This window comes from Synchiropus splendidus, chromosome 5 (assembly GCF_027744825.2).
Source record: "Synchiropus splendidus isolate RoL2022-P1 chromosome 5, RoL_Sspl_1.0, whole genome shotgun sequence".
Taxonomy (NCBI): domain Eukaryota; kingdom Metazoa; phylum Chordata; class Actinopteri; order Syngnathiformes; family Callionymidae; genus Synchiropus; species Synchiropus splendidus.
The window spans coordinates 27,307,975-27,325,006 of record NC_071338.1 but is presented as its reverse complement, the minus strand read 5'-3'; the positions used below and the strand labels follow the sequence as shown (position 1 = coordinate 27,325,006).

The 17,032-nt window shown below is 41.1% G+C and overlaps 1 protein-coding gene across 3 annotated transcripts in view; it reads right to left on the bottom strand.

Annotated features, from left to right (window-relative positions):
- myo1ea (myosin IEa) overlaps nt 1-17,032 on the bottom strand; it is a 35,015-nt gene that overhangs the window by 12,522 nt on the left and 5,461 nt on the right. For all 3 annotated transcript variants that reach the window (XM_053864637.1, XM_053864636.1, XM_053864638.1), the window contains exons 2-11: nt 10,319-10,462; nt 9,480-9,569; nt 8,150-8,244; nt 5,064-5,151; nt 4,132-4,221; nt 3,803-3,934; nt 3,447-3,581; nt 2,413-2,545; nt 622-818; nt 474-554 (exon numbers count right to left, since the gene is read on the bottom strand). In XM_053864637.1, the coding sequence (XP_053720612.1) occupies nt 474-554; nt 622-818; nt 2,413-2,545; nt 3,447-3,581; nt 3,803-3,934; nt 4,132-4,221; nt 5,064-5,151; nt 8,150-8,244; nt 9,480-9,569; nt 10,319-10,462 (1,185 nt within the window). The remainder of the gene's footprint in view (nt 1-473; nt 555-621; nt 819-2,412; nt 2,546-3,446; nt 3,582-3,802; nt 3,935-4,131; nt 4,222-5,063; nt 5,152-8,149; nt 8,245-9,479; nt 9,570-10,318; nt 10,463-17,032) is intronic.

The following is a 17,032-nucleotide window of genomic DNA, read 5'->3' as shown; positions in this document are numbered from 1 at the left end:
TTGAACTTTGTCTCCAGGTGAAGACGACCTTCCTTTCCACATATTGTGTTTTGCTAGCAGCTGCCGACTAGTAGAGGAAGCACCACATTGTTCAGTACAATGGACCTTCGGCCTGAGCCATGTGTGGTGGAGGTCCGCATCTTCCTGACTAATGACCCCAACTTTCCAAAGTGCAGCTGACCCGTTCAGAGATTGTTCTGTTTCAAAGCAGTTGACTTTTCACTTCCCATTCTTTAATGTCCACCTACTACACTTCCTGTCCAAAAACCCTGCTGAAAAGCAGTAGAGTACAACTAAGATGTAATCAGATTAGGAAGACAACTTTGAGTCTCAATCTGGAGATGGAACTTAATCCACTGACTTTATAAATGAGTCTAATCCTGCTTTTAATCTGCTTGGAATCTTAACGTACCAAGGGTTAATCTAGCTCTGATGTGGAGGCAAATAAAACTTCATCAGCCAAAAACACTTACTTGAAAGATCTCAAATCCATAGATGTCCAAAACGCCGATGCTGAAATCCTGATGGTCCTTCACCATGGCTTTGTTGATAGACTGGAACAGTAAATGCACAGTAAATAAAGTTATACTAGATGTGAACTGAGTAATAATGTAACTTTACCTCTACAAGGTAGTCAAAGACTCGAGCATGGAGGGCTTTGGAGAGGGCGTCTCGGGTGTAACAAGCCTGCTCCACGTTTAACGTCACGTCAATGGACTCCAGTGCGCTCCCCCACTTGCTGTCCATCTTTCTGCTGGTTAGTTTTTCCTTCAGGCGGTTTTGGTCGATCCCCAGTAAGAAAGCAGGGAAGGCGAGAACTGAAAAAGGCAGAAATCATTTCAGAATCAGAATCAAATTTATTGCCATGGTCAGTGGGGAGCCCACCAACTCGTGCCTGTCAATAAAATAAAATAAAATAAAATAAGGCAGATCACCAATTCAACAGTCATATTTAACCAAGGGTTCCTCCCCCTCACTGGTTGGAAGCAGTGAGGTCGATCTGTCCTGTGGACTCCTCACTATCGGGCACAGCAGAGATAGACTGCCCGCACTACCTCAACTGGTCTCTATATCAGAAGGCAAAATCACTACGGTCATGACAATGATCTCCAAGACCTCTTGGCTGAGTTTGAACAAAGATTTCAGAAAAGAGAGTGAACTGATTCCACATTATCTTCTGCATCAAGAATGCAGTAAGACTGTTTTCTTAACTGGAGTCAACAGAACACCAGTTTCTTTCAGGGAAACGGATGTTTTAAACTGAGATCCCTTCCAAACTTTCTCAGCTTCAAAGGTCACTGTATGACAGACACACTTCTACACATCATACTTCGATACCAGAGCTCAAATAAAACCTCTATCGTATCAGAACTGAACATGTGAACGACTCCTTGACTTACGACTGTGACTCATTTCCCCTAAAAGGAAATGGTACTACAGCCTGTCTGGGAATGCATCAGAGCTCTCTAATCGCCCCCCTTTTGGGACATTAGGGTGTGACTGACCTTATGCCAGTTTGAATCATAAAGGAAAAGCAGTTTTTTGTGTTTGGCAGACAGATATTGAATTCTAAGAGACTTTTACACTGACTTCCAGAACTTATCGCACTGGATTTGTTAGACAAAGTAGTAGTGCACAGTGAACCAGGCTGATGCATGTGTTTCTATCACCTCCTTACTTATTGAGGAAGAATGTATGTCGACAACACGTTCACTTGTACTTCAGAAGGGGATCAAGTTTTGAGCAGAAACAGTAAGAGACCATCTCACACGGACGCCAAAAGCAGAGTAAGTATTTCCCCTGAAATAAGCCTCCTCGTATAATGTTTTGGAAATGTGTCTGAATCCAGCATGGCTAGGATCAATGGACGCACTGTTGGCTGCTGTCCTGAATCAACACTCCAGGACACCAGAAGTGGGCTCGCTGAATAGCAAATATTGTTCGACAGCAGCTGTAAAGGGCAGCTGAGGACATTTCAGCATCCAGATGTGCGTCGCGGCGAACAGGCATATCGCTCCTCAGACCATTAGCGCCACAATTAGCAACAGTCATGAAAACCACAAGTCGCTGCGGCACTGCCAGCGATTCAACACCAGAGATGTCAGCTGGTCGGCTCATCACTTCAGCAGCAACTGAAATATGCTGGCACTTGCTGAAAAGGAGTTTTACAGACATCTGGGGCCCTGTGAGGGTAATTCCAAATTATGATGAGATTTCCAATCATAAAAGAGACTTTATAAGGCTGTGACTCAATATAGCTAAGTGTTGTTAATGTTGATGCACCAAATCACGAGGGCACATCCGCTTCATTTCCTCATCAAAACCTATTCAAAGAAGCATACAGCACATATGAAGCTGCCTCCTTTGGGACCTGTTTCCTCATAATAAACATCTACAGAATCTAATACTCACACTCCTCGCTCTCCACAGCAGCGTAGTTGCCAGCCTCCTTGAAGCTGATATTGCCCAAGTGCAAGACTCCAGCTACGATTTGAAGCACCATGGCACGATCCTCCGGCGCAATGCCAATGACTTCCATCGCGTGCTGGCGGGAATGAAAGGTGTACATGTCTCAAGTCTGGTAGAAAGACCAACTAGCAAGAACCAGTAGTAATAGTTGCAATAGAAAGTCTTCGTGCTCAAATGGAAACCCTTCTTTTTCTTTCAAGCAACACGTATTGAGAGAGCTACTGCAAATCCAGTCAATTTGGATTCTCTCAGGTATAATCGGAAACGTTTCTGTTCATTTCATTTATCAAACACAGTGTGGCTAAATGCTGTTTCATACAATGGTGGGGAGGAGACAGAAACATACACTGGGGCGATAACAACTAGGGCTGCATCCCAACATATTTGTCCTTTGCAATATATATTGCAATGTTAACACCAACTAACTACAGTTCTTACCAGATAACTTAGTAGTGATATTTGGAAAGAATTAGGTCGACTCTCGCAAGTTAATCTTCACTTGGCAAGGTAGACATGACATGAAAATACGGGAATTAAACATGAAAAAAATTATGAGGAGTGCTCCCTAAACTAAAGTGTGACCATTGTTGCTATTATTATTATTATTATTCGTTGTAGTAGTAGTAGTAGTAGGAGTAGTACTCATGTTTAAGTGTACATTATTCAGTCTATATATATTATTGATTACAGTTAAGTCTGATGTAGCCAGTGACCAAAGCAACTGCAGCCTGCCCACATCATTTTCAAGTTAAAAAGTTATGTGATATCTCAGCGCCTTTTGGACTTGTCACTGCTGCAAAAGCATCCTGAATTATCATCCCTCTTCCCTTCCCTCAAGTGTATTTGAATGGTCATATGGCACTCTGTGACGGTGAGTCAAGGGTCTGAAAACATTAGTCATGTTAACACAGTACAGTCTTTTTCAGCGATCATTGTGCAACCCTAAATCTGACATTCACAAACCACACATCTCTTACCGTTGTCTCTTGGAAATCGCTTTTGTCATTGATGTCGTCGACCTTGTAGGAGCCGGACTGATTGAGGTATGTGTAATAATCCAGATTTGTGATCCCGAGACTGTTCTTCTGGTCGGCACTCGCACCCTCTATCAACTTCGCAGACACACACACTTGGCGTTAGAATCAGAAAATCTGTGTAAATTTCACTACCTTCTGTATTTTATTTGTATGTGTGGAAGACTGCCAGGAACCCTGCGGTCACACAGAACAGATTTCCATATTTCAGGAGCCAAATACTTTTTCCCTGCCAAATTGTCCTCAAATTCCCTCACTGACCCATCATATGTTTGCACCCAGATCTGCCTCTGTCTCACCTGATAGAATATATGGAAACTCCGTTCTCCTGGATTCCTCATGACGACACGTGACTTCTCCAGGAGGAAGTTGGAGATTTTCCCTCCATCTGGTTCGCCGCCGGAGCTGAACTGGATCTCAAAGTATTTCCCCTGTTGGATCAAACGGTCTTTTATCATTACTGGGATGAGCAGTCGCCAATGAGCTCTGAAATACCCTCATTTGTCACTCATACTGTTCCAATGGTGAGTTTCCGTACATGAATCTCAATGCCCTGACAAATACCCCAGTGACAGAGACAAAAGCTACTGCATTGCAGTAAAAGGCCCAACATGAAAGGACGACTCACAAATCGGCTGGAGTTGTTGTTCCTCACTGTCTTTGCGTTTCCAAAGGCCTCCAGAAGAGGATTGGACTGGAGGATGATGTCTTTCACATGCTGGAGGGACACAGTCACAGTTAACAGTGGCTGAAAAACGCAACACATTTCTCACCCTCGCTGGCAGTTTTTCTGGAAGTTTCCAGTGACACACACGTGTGTCTGGGTTCACGGTTCAGACTTACGGAGAACAGTAGTCTTTCTGTCAGACATCTGTGTGTCAGACACTTTAAATAAGCAGCTTTTGCAACGTGTGCACAGAAGTGCAGAGGAAGTCACTTTTGGAATGTCTGGTATTAAAGGCTAAATTTATATGGTTCATTTGAACACTCAAGTCAAGCTGAGGTAACAGCTTTCACTTCTTTTATGACAAAAAAAAATGCAAATATTTCACATTTTTCAAACCGGTTAAAACAGTTTAATTTGTTTTAAGTTAATGCTTAAAACATTTTCTCCATCAAGATTCACAAACTTAGCAAGAAACATTGACAACAGGAAGTAACAAAGATTGTTAGGTTACTGTTTCACCTTTAACCGAATAGTGAAGACTCAAAATATCTCGCAAGAAAATCAGGAATTTCAGGAAATATTTTGCTCAATCACCACTGGCACATTGTGATGCAAAACAGGAAGTGACTTCTGATGCAGTGGAGTCAGCTCTAAAAAGATTGAAGCCTGGAATCTCATTAACATGTTGATTTCCTCAACCCTTCATAAAGCTTAGGATCGAGACATATGTTAACGTGGGGGGCTGCCAGATGGTATTGGGGGGGAGGGTTGAATAAAGTCACCGCTGAAGTGACAGAATTGGTGGCAAGAAAAAAGGCTACAACAATCAAGAGGCAATTGAGCAATGGTTCGGGTTATAATAAAGTTTAGGAGGGAGAAACAGCCAGACTCACCTGGACTCGGGGTCCACCTCCAGACACTCTAGAAATGTAGCTCATGATGTATTTGGCTGCCACTGTCTTCCCCGCTCCGCTCTCCCCGCTGCAACACAAGATGCATCACTGGAGTTATCTAACGCTCAAGGTAACAGAACGCCGATAAGTACGACCAACCCAGATGACATTCCAAGCATCCACCGTAACAGAGCAACAAGATTTTTCAAGCCTCAGTCATTTTTGACATTGCATGTCAAACAAAATCCTTCATGCTCAGATTACTTAACTAAAACATTCAGTTAATGATTTGCTCCCTTCAACTCTTAATGATTAAAACATGAGTTTCAGATGCAGAGGTTAATAGTAATAATCAATACATATAGAATATATCTATCCCTCTACACACCTCATGATCTAATAACCTCTAAATATCAGAATCAGAATCAGAATCAGAATCAAATTTATTGCCATGATCAGTGAGGAGCTCACTAACTAGGAAAGTGCTTTGGAATAAAGTGCTGACAACAAATAAAATGACAACAAGGCTGTTCACTAATATTACTAATATTAGTGTTACTAAATATTGAAAAGTGGCGTCACCTAAACACAAGTTCATGTCACATTGGTCGACCGTTTCCCTACATCTCTCTCTGCACAGCCTTCTTTTACCGACTTTCCCCATTGCTTTTCACTTTGCTAGGGTTTTTGTTATTTTGACATACGTGGTTTGGCAGTGGATATATATATATATATATATTTTTTTTTTTTTTTATTTCCCTGTACCTTTAAGAAGGGCGTCAGGCTGGTAATGCCTCTGTGAGAAACACAGCTGCATACTGTTAAGGAGGAAGTTATGGGAGCCACTCAATTACACTCCTGAGTCCATATGACGGTAGCCTTTCCTCAAAATACACCACCCTTTTTTCTCTTTGTCCCAGCCACTTCCGCGCACACCTTCCACTCCGGTAATACGAGCGGTGAAGGGCAAAACATGCTGAGCGTGTCATTTTCATTTGTGTGAAAATGACTGTCTTCCTTCGACTTATTTTTTGTCAACTACAGGGCCACAGCATTCACACACCAGGATGAGATTTATCTCTGTTTCACTGAACTGTGGTATCAGCTATTGGTGAATCATTAACCGTCACCGTGAGAACAAGATAATGACCCCTGTCCGTATTTCATGAGAATGAAAGTTAAATTTGAGAAGGCCATGAATTAGGTAATTCATTATATTTTGAAAGATCAGTCGGTCAACACTTACTTAAGCAGGTTTAAGTCAATTAACATTAACACACTAAGTTGGATTGTGCTGTCCATGTCTGTGGCTGCCTACAAGCTCCTTCCATAACCATCCTATTTTGTTCCAGTGGCAACACCGGGCCGGAAGGACGAGGAGATTTTAGGAGCAGTCGATCAGGTGACGCGCAGTATTGCGCACGACTGTTGAATGCTTAGTGCTCAGCGTGATACGGGCTTGTCCATTTAAAGGTCAAATGTTCAAAGCCAAACAAATAATTTCAAAGATCATCAGCATATAGGTTCATGGATGGATCCATGTTCTCGTCCTTTTCATCGCGTTTTTGGTCTAAAATCAGTGACATCATCACCAAGGCCAGAAGAATGAGGCAGCTGTTTAAAACTATAAAAACAATTTATTGTTTCCTTTCTCTCAGTCACCGATTGTTATTAGCATAAGCTAAGAGCTAAATCTGCTTATGAATCGTTTTCTGAACAGAATAAGAAACCACACAATGTCCAGATTATAGAAATGACCTACAATTTTGTGCTGAATTTCCCTTCTTGTGTTTTCTTAGCGAACGAGGGACTGGGCTCACACGGTCCGGCGCTGACCACAATGCACGTCCAGCAGTTCAGAGCCTCTCTGAGACCGTGTTCATCATGAAACCACTTCCATGCTTTTGTTTATTGAATTAGAAAATCCACCTCAGCGATGAGCAAGTGAGCAAGCAACTGCAACAGCAGGATAAAGTGCTAAGTAAGGCTCATTCATGATGTGGTTTGCACTGCCTGATCATGACACACAACCTTCCTGGGTGGAGGCAACACAGAACAAGAGTGAATTCACACTGATCAGCAACAACCTCATAACCATGTGTGTACTCCAACAAAGGACAATGAGCGGGCAAGAGTGGGTTGATGAAAATATGATTCATTACATCTGTCCACCATCAAGTCCACTTCTCATGTGGGTTTTCTGGGTCACAAACATCTTAAAATACACGTCTATAGGACCAGAAATGCAAAGCCAGCGTCAGTCCTTGCTGGAAGTGATACAGCCAACACCACCCACATCAAAATTTTGAGGTCTCTGTCATTCACATGAACCATCTTTAGAAGTCACACTGAAATATAAATGAAGTATTTCTCAGTGCACTCAAGGCAACCCATTGTTAAGAGTTTGAAAACTGACCTGACAAGCTCTGCAGGTCATTTAGCAGAACGTCTGCAGACTAGAAATCGTCCCTCAGCCACTTGGTAAACCAGCCACTTTCTCAACTCTTCCCACAGCACATGTTAATATGTTGGCAGTAAAAAAAGCAAAACCAGCAGATCAGAGTCACGCTCATTTAGCCTTGGCTGGTTAACTTTAAAGCAAACAAAGAAGATTGCGAGCACAGAGAATAACTTCAGTGTTTCCATCACAGCTAGAAAAGTTGAATAAATTCATGTTCACTTTTAGGGGAAAATGTAAAAACACAGAATATTGTCACAGAATTATCATTACAGTTGCGCTGTTTTGTGGTACACATCTTCCATGGAAAGAGAAAGCAAATGTTGGAAAACATCAACTCCAAAGAGCACAACGCGTTCAATCAGCTGAATCGAGAGATGCAGTCCAACCTGTCTGGTGGCTTCTCATGTTCCTCCAAAGGCATTGTTATGACCAGCAGAGTCAATGCCAGCTCACCTCTGTCATATCACACACCAGTTCGCGTTGCAGTGAACATTATCGGCAGCCTTCGCCGCTCTCTCCCTCCGGTCATACACTCTGGTGACTCACACATACCGGGTGTGGAGGACTCGCAAGCCATTAAATCATGAAAACCTTTAGGATTCAATAGTGAAAGACAAGATCGTACCTGATGATGACGCACTGGTTCTCACTGTCAATCATCATGTTCCTGTACATGTTATCTGCCAGGGCATAGATGTGAGGAGGGTTTTCGTACTGGGCCTGGTGGTATCAGAAAGTAGGTGTAAGATGATGAGGAAATTACAAAACTTTTGAGACAAGCTCAGAAGCTTTCAGCCAAGCAAATATAATCCAAGTTGCAGAGCCAAACAGAAATATAACATTACTGTTTTGATTCAAACCATTGGCCCTCATTGTGTTATACTGTAGGAAGGAGGGCTTTTACAGTCATTACTACATGTCAGGCTGCAGACTGGATGTTGCCTACACTTCTGGAGTATGTTTTCCCTGTTTTCAAGCGATAGAAATAGAAACACACTTTTTAAAGGCCGATATCAATGGAGGCTGAGGAAAGCCGATAACCAATATGAGGCCGATATTTGTCTGTCAGGTTTGGCTTTGGTATTAAGAAAATTACATTGTGGATATATTAATTTTTCCATGAGAAAAACAGACAGTACACATTCTGATACAGAATGCTTTTATTCTTTAAATTGTACAGAAAAAAGATGACTAACTTGCAAAAACCCTTACGAACAACATGTAATGCAGTCAGCCAGCAGAGTAGGGGAGAAAAGAAAAGCTGAATCTAGAACTGATGAAAAAAAATGAACTCCGAAAAACATCCAAAAAAGGCAGTATTGCATTTTGCCAAACGCACGGATGAGCGACATGCTACATTTTTAAACACACGCGGATGTAAATGGGCAAATATCGGCCAGAACCAATATGATGGAGGCCGATACAGATGTGGATTGATAAATAAAAAATGGCTCAGAAACGGCAGATGTATTCTTCGACCTCTAATAGAAGCATCCTCAAAAACTAATACAGTGATATGATTGATTGTACCTGTGTTAGAGGTACATTCGAATGAACAATGAAATTAGCATGCTATGATAATGTCAAGGTTTATTTAGTTCCCACAGTGTTTTAAAATGTCACTCATAAATAAACTCAATCAATGTAGTCATTCAAATGACGGCAGTTACACAACACAAACTCATTAAACAATATGTTCTGAATAACAAATGCATATAATATATTCATCCAGAGTACAACTGCTTACAGTAGTGAGTGACATCATCAAGTGTTTCAGTTAGTTATTTAGTTAAGTGTTGTAGCCCACAAAGTTGTTTAAGGTATTAATCAATGACTCATCAAACTTGTTTTTTTTAAGTATAAGAAAACAAGAAAAAGTCAATCGAATCATGGAGTAAGGAGTGCAGTGCCACATCACAATACAAGATGTTCCTGAGGAGAACCAGCATACTTACCGCACCCTGGTACATCTCAATTTCTTTCTCACCAAAGTAAGGCATCTGTTTGAAAGGGTTGACGGAGATGAGCACTGGGCCAATGTACGTCTGATGAGTTCCAGGGTTAAGAATCACAAATCCAAAACAGATGAAAAGGCGAGGTATTTGTATTCGCTGAGATGCTGATGCAATTTGTTCTACACATGACCAAAAGCCAGTGATGTAAGGCAACAAAGATTTGTCTCTGCTGTGATGTAAAGAGTGCCACAGTAGTGGAGTGTGCCAAACGCTGAATTACTATCTGGTTGTTAGGAATGGCAGAAAATAGACCAACCATGTAACACTGTGAGGTTTTATGCCCTGAAGCCAAATCGCTGCTTAAGGAAAATAAAGCTGCTATTGTGGGTGGCCAACACTGACCCACAGCACTGGCTAACCGCACAGTTGGTGCCATTTACTGGCCAAAATCAAAGTCCTGTTTCAGAGTTGTTGAATCCAAAACTGCCATTTACTGAAGTTCAGCTCTGCCTGACTGCTCCTTTGAGACTTCATTGACTTAACCAGGGCTGAGGCTTTCATTCAGGCTGCTGTGAGAATGGAGCTATAGCTGGAGGTTGAAGACGTTGGGGCGGGGGAAAACTTCATGAAACAGCAGCTATCGACGCTAACATGGCCGTGAAAAGTTTGTTGTGTGTCTTATTTTTACAGTTTTCACCTGAGTGAGCAGGAATGCAACATTCAAGCAGCAGAGTTGTGTGTGGTCCGTCAACTCTAGTTTGTGTACGGCTTTTCAGCGATTCCCAGAAAGCAGCCGCCCCATAATTCCTCATGGAGGTGCGACTGAGAAGCAAGGATACAAAGATGTAGTCATCCATGTATCTCTTCTTGAGGTTATCGACGATGGCGTCCTCGTTGATCTTGGTGAGCAGCACCATGTCGTCCACTCCGCTGTGTCTGACATTGTGGCTCTGCCAGTGGTAGCGGTAGTGACCCCGACTCCCCTGAAACAACGCAAAAATACAATGTTAAAACAACGTGGAGTCCCAAGAAAACTGCACATGAAAGACGCTGGTGGTTGTATCTCACTGTTGAAGTAATCATATAAATAAACGGCAAACGGGAAAGTGCTTATTATCACTCCAACAAAAACTCAAAGGGTGCACATTTGTGTGGTCGGCAGCATGATGAGCCAGGTTTGCTTTAAAATAGTGCAAAGTCAGATTCCCAGAAGCGCACTGTGTTTGTCCAAGATACTTCCACCCAAGTCTCGTCCAAATCCAAACGATCTGGCTTCTGCCGACGTTCCTGTTTTGCTTGAGCTGAGCGAGTCTCAGTAGAGCTGAGGTCATCTATCATGTGCTATGAGTCAGAGTTGTCTGGCTACTGTGGATGAGGGTCACAATGTGCTGTGAGGAGTGAGTCTGTTTCTCCTGGAAGGGGATCGAGTCAGAACCACAGAGAATTCAGGGCAACAGTCATCGGTGAAGAGCGCAGGACGGAAGCAGCAGAGCAAACAGTGTCGAAGGGGGAGGACACCGAGTCTAATGAAACTCTCACTGGCCAAGCGCAGCAGGCGAATGAGTGAACTTGGGTCACAAAAAATGTCACCAAAGTCATGAAGTAAATGAGACATTCAACTTCATCAGCCTTCCTCTCCGCTCACTATGGAGCGTTCCACTTGAGTTCAGAATTTATTTTGATGTAGATTTTTGATATGATGTATATTGTATGAATTTTGCAAGATGTGCATATATATATATATGTATACATACACACACAAAAATACAAAACAGTATCAAGACAATATCACACACCAAGTCTGAAGTGGTTAAATTTGGTATTTTGAGTGCTATTGCTTTCTTGACAGCACATCTTCAATGTTGGTGCGATTCATAACTAAGTGCTACAGCGTACAAAGAGAAGCAAACTGGTAACATGAAGAGACTCAACAGGCAGGAGCAAACCTGCATACAGTCATTGAGCATTTAGTAATTAACTCAGGGTTCTATGTAAAGTCCGACCAGGGAGCCTTTAATATCCACCCGGGTGATTGTACACTTTACAAGAGTGGAATTAAAGCACTTTACAGGCTTGGTTGGCAAGGAATGTTAAGAGCTTTTTTTTTTTTTTTTTTGCTCAATTTAGTGGCTATTTTTCCTGAGGAGGGAAACAGCAAATTATAGCTCGATTAATTCACCAGATCACACCCATTAACATGTTCTACTGCTGTCTAGGTGTGGCAACAGGAGATGGCTCAGGCCTTCCTTAGCAACAAGGATGGACAAAACTCTTACTGACGTGCAACAAGTAGAGCGTGACTGTGAAGTCTGGGAGCTGAACCAACACTTCGAGAGGCTACTTAAAATTGAAAGTGAAGCTTTGAAATAATCTGAATCAGATTTATTGCCATGGTCAGTGAGGATCCCACCAACTAGGAAAGTGCTTTGGAATAATGTCCTCTAATGAACAATAAAATAAAATAAAATAAGAAATGAATACAGATCAACAATAATAACAGACGTAACTAATAAATAAATAACCCACAAAGAACAAGGGCTATTCAGGAAATTTATACAGAATGATAAATAGTATTAGTTAATTTGTCATAATAAGTTCTTATAAAATGGGAATATATCACACCAAGTTGTACGCAACAAATAAGAGGTTGAAAAAGGCTTCTGTTTGTGTCTACTGTGGTGGTGTGTGTCAAAAACTCAGATGACGCTATTGAGCCTGAAGCTATTTGCATTTGTATTTTATCTGCTCCCTTAAATAGAAGATAGAGGAGAATATAAACTTGAAATTTAAAATAACAATCATTTTGACGGCACAATCCAACACCAATATCAGTGTTTATTTTCACTTGCCAGTCATTAGGAAAAACTTTTTTTTCACAAAAAAAATCAGAGGAAATAGGGCCAGCCCAAACACTCAGTAAAAACTAGCAAATGCTCTAAATTTAAACTCTCTCTGCTATGCCAGGAATGAAAATGCGCAGATTTAAAACAGGGGAGGAAAAGGGTAGGATGGACGTGTCAAATTATGTGAGGGTTGTTTTTCCACATGTTTTGACTATGGCCTTGTTAAATGAGGTAAATGTACTGAGATAATATTCTTACATCAACAGAAAAAGGGAGTCACTCACTGGGCTGAGCACACACACACAGATCGCAGGGAGGTTCCTAAACCAACCACAATCTTCTGCAGACTGCTGAGCAGGTCTTCAAGAGAAAGGTGGAACTAAAGGGATTAAAAAATAGTTGCATGGCTTCAAATTCACACACACTCTTGAGAGTTTTGGGCTTTAAAACTCAGTGTTTTGGCACTTTGACACTTGGCATCTTAGCAAATTTCTTCTCATTTCTTAGTTCTCATTGGTGTTACTTTCATTCCCAAAAACAAACGTGAGGCGTGCCAGTGCCGATCCCAGCTACCTTACAACACCCTGGACAGGTCCTGGTCCATCGCAGGGCAGGCACAGACAGATAACCACACGTACAGCTGAGTCAGCAATTATAAACATGCCTTGGAGGTAGCTGAGGATCAAAATACTATTTCACCAACCAACATTTGAATTTGTCTTCATGTCTATCAAACCCGGGAAAAACTCATAGGGTACAATTTAATTTCAGGTTCAGACAATCGCCAAGTGACAGGCCACAAAAGGCAGAAGAGTAAGTGAAAGTAAGTAAAGCAGTAAAATATCCAGCCAGTACCGCAGTTTGGGGAACTAATACTGACGCTTGTTCAGTGTTCATCGTGCTAGAACACATCAAAGGCTTTCCAGCAAAAGATTTCTGTGCATGTCTTCAGACAAATCCTCAAGTCTCCCTTTCATCAGAACAGCTTTATTTATTGATGAAGTTAATGTGCCTTGACTGTCTTATATTTCTTCTCCATTTTTCATATTAACTTCCTGGTTGAGATGATGTCGGAGCATAGTTCTTGCTGTGTGCCAACATTAGTTCATAGGTGTGCATGTGTCCTAGTTACTTCTCCCTTGTGGGGGACCAAATCTTGACAAGACACTATGCTTGTGGGGACCATTTTGCCAGATGCCAAGAGGTTAAGCCTCAATTTGAGGATGGAGACTTCAAAATAACTGGGTCATTATAATCAGACTTGGGTTTGGTTCAGACTCCTGGTTGAGGTGAGCCATTTATTTTGCATGGTTAAGTTAAGGGCATTATAGCAATGAGAAACCTCACAATGTCCCCACAAAGAGATCAACACATACGTGTGTGCGCATTTGTGCGTGTAAATGATTGATCGATTCAAAGCACTGGATATCGCTGGAACCCTGAGGTTTGCTTCTCAGATGTCACTGGAGATCCTTCTGTCAATAGTCAAGCTTATGAGCCTGAGGCTTTGGAACTCCCCCTTCCTCATCAGACTGGAAAATATCTGCAGCGTTTGTCCATTTTCTTTCTGCTATCTGATATTTTGTGGTTTCCGATTTGTTTTTATGGTATTTATCATATTTGTGAAGGACTCTTCAGTTGTTTTTAAATGGTCTTTATCAACAAATGAACAATGATGTTCAGATGTACACATCAAAAACAACTCTCTCCATCATATCCAGCTGGGCAGAAACTCCACCAGTGCACAAAGCCACAAAATCAACACACAAACTAAATATTTACACATCATATTAGCATTGAAAATAAACAATAAAATAGCATTAATAATGCTGAATCATTTATTATTATTGTCATTATTGTTCCCTGGTGATGAGATTATGTTGCGGCCATCACGGTGCTCACATAAGAACACACATGCTCAGGAGATTTCAGTCTGTGGTGACAACACAATCACCATGGAAGCGTCTGAGTCACTCATCAACAGAAGTCTGCTCCAAATACATGACATCACTTAAATAGCTTGAGTGAACAAAATCCATTTCATTATTCTGACTCAGAAACGGCGCTACCAGATGTTTTACCAGAAGTTTAAGGAATTTCAACACCAACCCCAAATCCATAAGCTCAGGATTTCCCTTCATGCAAATACCATGACCATATATGGAGAATGCTGAGCAGGGTTGGCTCCGGGTTCAGGAAATGGCTGGGTTCTATTCAGTATCATGAGCAGCGCTTTCACCCCCCAACCCATTTCTTCCTTTTTTCTTGCTTTACAGGGTTTTGCACTGTACGCTCTATGACTGGACCTTAGGTAGAACATGTGAACTAATTCCCATCCATGTGGACATCTGGAAATATAACAAGAAGACAGTATAAACGATTCAGCAAGAAGCTTAGAAACAAGCAGAATGACGACATGCAAACCTAAATGCACAGTCAATCGCTGCTGTAGCAGAGTGAGGCGTTCTGATTTGGAACGAAACACAAAGCTGCCAAACCATTTCCATCAGGGAATGTGAAGGAATCATAAATCCAAGATACTCAGTGACAAATAAGGCCAAATCAAACCTCCAACATCCCCTGCCGTAGGTCAGGTTAATGAGCAACTGGATGTTTTCTAAAGACACGACCCTGGTGGCAGTGTAATGACTAACAGCCAGCGCATGGATGGATGGATGTGCAACGAAGAAGGGGTCATTTCTAGGGCTGATACTAAATCAGCAAAAAACAGCCGATATTGATTTTTGCCAACTAAAATACACACAAAACTCACTACTCTTTCAAATAAATTACACAAGCTTATTAAATAACAATAATACTCAACAAGACTGTATAAAAACATTGCAACTTTTAAAGCAAAAATCAATACATGTTTAACATAACATTTTTTTATTGAACAATGAACCGATTAAACCCACAATGTAACCTTCACTCATCACTTCTTAAAACGGGAATGTTGTCTTAAAACCTGACAGACCGCTCCTCTTTTCATCAACTACATGTCCAGGGAATGAGTATCTGGGGTCCAGGTGTGCTACACGCAGCTGAAAACTGCAGTTTTCGACGACAGAACACAGCTGCTTGTCCAACTCCATTCGCATTGGTGTCGCCTACAGCTACAGTTCCGGACAGCTTTCACTCGGTTAGTCTCTTCTTGTGGCTCAAATTTGGTGCGGTGATCTGAGGGCAAAGATTTTTGGTGGTTTACATCTGTGTGAACTTTCATATGTTGCAAATGGCAGTTTGGCACAGTTGACCGCCTTCGTGGCCGCAGGGTCACTAATAGATGTAGCTGCCGCAGTTACAGTTGTTCTTATCTTGTACTTCTGGACTCTGCTACAATTGGCTGGGAAGAATAAAAATCTTAACTTTCTGTTTCGCTTTGATCATGTTAACATCACTGTTCGCTGCTCTGAATATAACCTGACAAAACTATTTGAGGACGTGGCTTTATTGACCACCCTAACCCAAAAACCAGGCATGAAGAGGTTCAGGCTGCTGTTTCATGACCAATGTAGAACTATAGCTCATTAACAAGGCAACACTTACAGTGAAGACTGAGATTTTTTGGACATAAAAAGCATAAAAATGAAGGCTAATCAAAACAGCCCTGTCTTTAAGTCTGAGAAACCAAAACAGATTCAAAGACACTGTGCGGTTACTTTACATTTAAATGCAGTCGGTATATTTATTAATAAAAAAAACAGTAATATTTAAATGGTGAAGCTTTTGGTGATTCATGATTTAGGTTTAGTATATAATTTTTTTTATTATTCTTTATCATTAAATTCATTAATTGGTTTCTAAATGTAAACATATGAATCATAATTTCTGTTTTGCATTACTTATTTATATTCATACATTTTAGCATTATTTTTGTGTATTTTATTTCATTTATTAATTTTAACTATTAACATATTTAACACAGTTTCATGTTTTTAATGACAATAAAATTGATAATAGTGTCCTTGTCTAGTTTAGAAGGTTGTGTCTAGTGGATAAATATATGTTGCATAATTACACCATTGTCACTAAGCTGTATTGTAATTTGGACTTCGTTCCGTCAAATCCGGTTATCTTTCCAGACCACTGAACGCACACGCAACCAGTACTGTGAAACCTTTCAGCCAGAAAATATTTAAAAATCATCAAACAATCAGCAGCATCTCTACAAACTGTACATGCTGAATCAATCAAAACAAGGCAGTGATGTTACTGACCCTCAACTCGCTTCAATGAAACATCACCATGCCCCTTTGAATCCATCTGCACCAGGTCTTTCAATACTGTAACTTTTCATACATGAACTGTAGCAGACAAGATGTAATCGGATCCCTAGTCCTGATTTTCTCCCGACCTTGGTCTTTATGAAGAGGTGAAGTAATAGTAATGGATTAAGATTTGGTAACATAAGCCGCGAGTGTGTAACAATACCTCCACACAGTCACGCCCAAAGTAAGACGACACAATTTAGAGCAAACTGATCCAAGATGTGTTGAAAACCGTCGGCTGAACACCGTGATTTTGTTTAATGATATCTTGAATTACACAAACAAACCTTTAAATTTCAAATAAAATATGATATCAAAGATGATGTGGCTTGGGTGGTATACGCCACAAATCCCGTTTCATTGTCGCTTCAGTTGTGGGTGAGTAAACCCTTGCAGTGGTGAGACATTTGTAACTCTTCTTGAGTAATGAATGAAACCC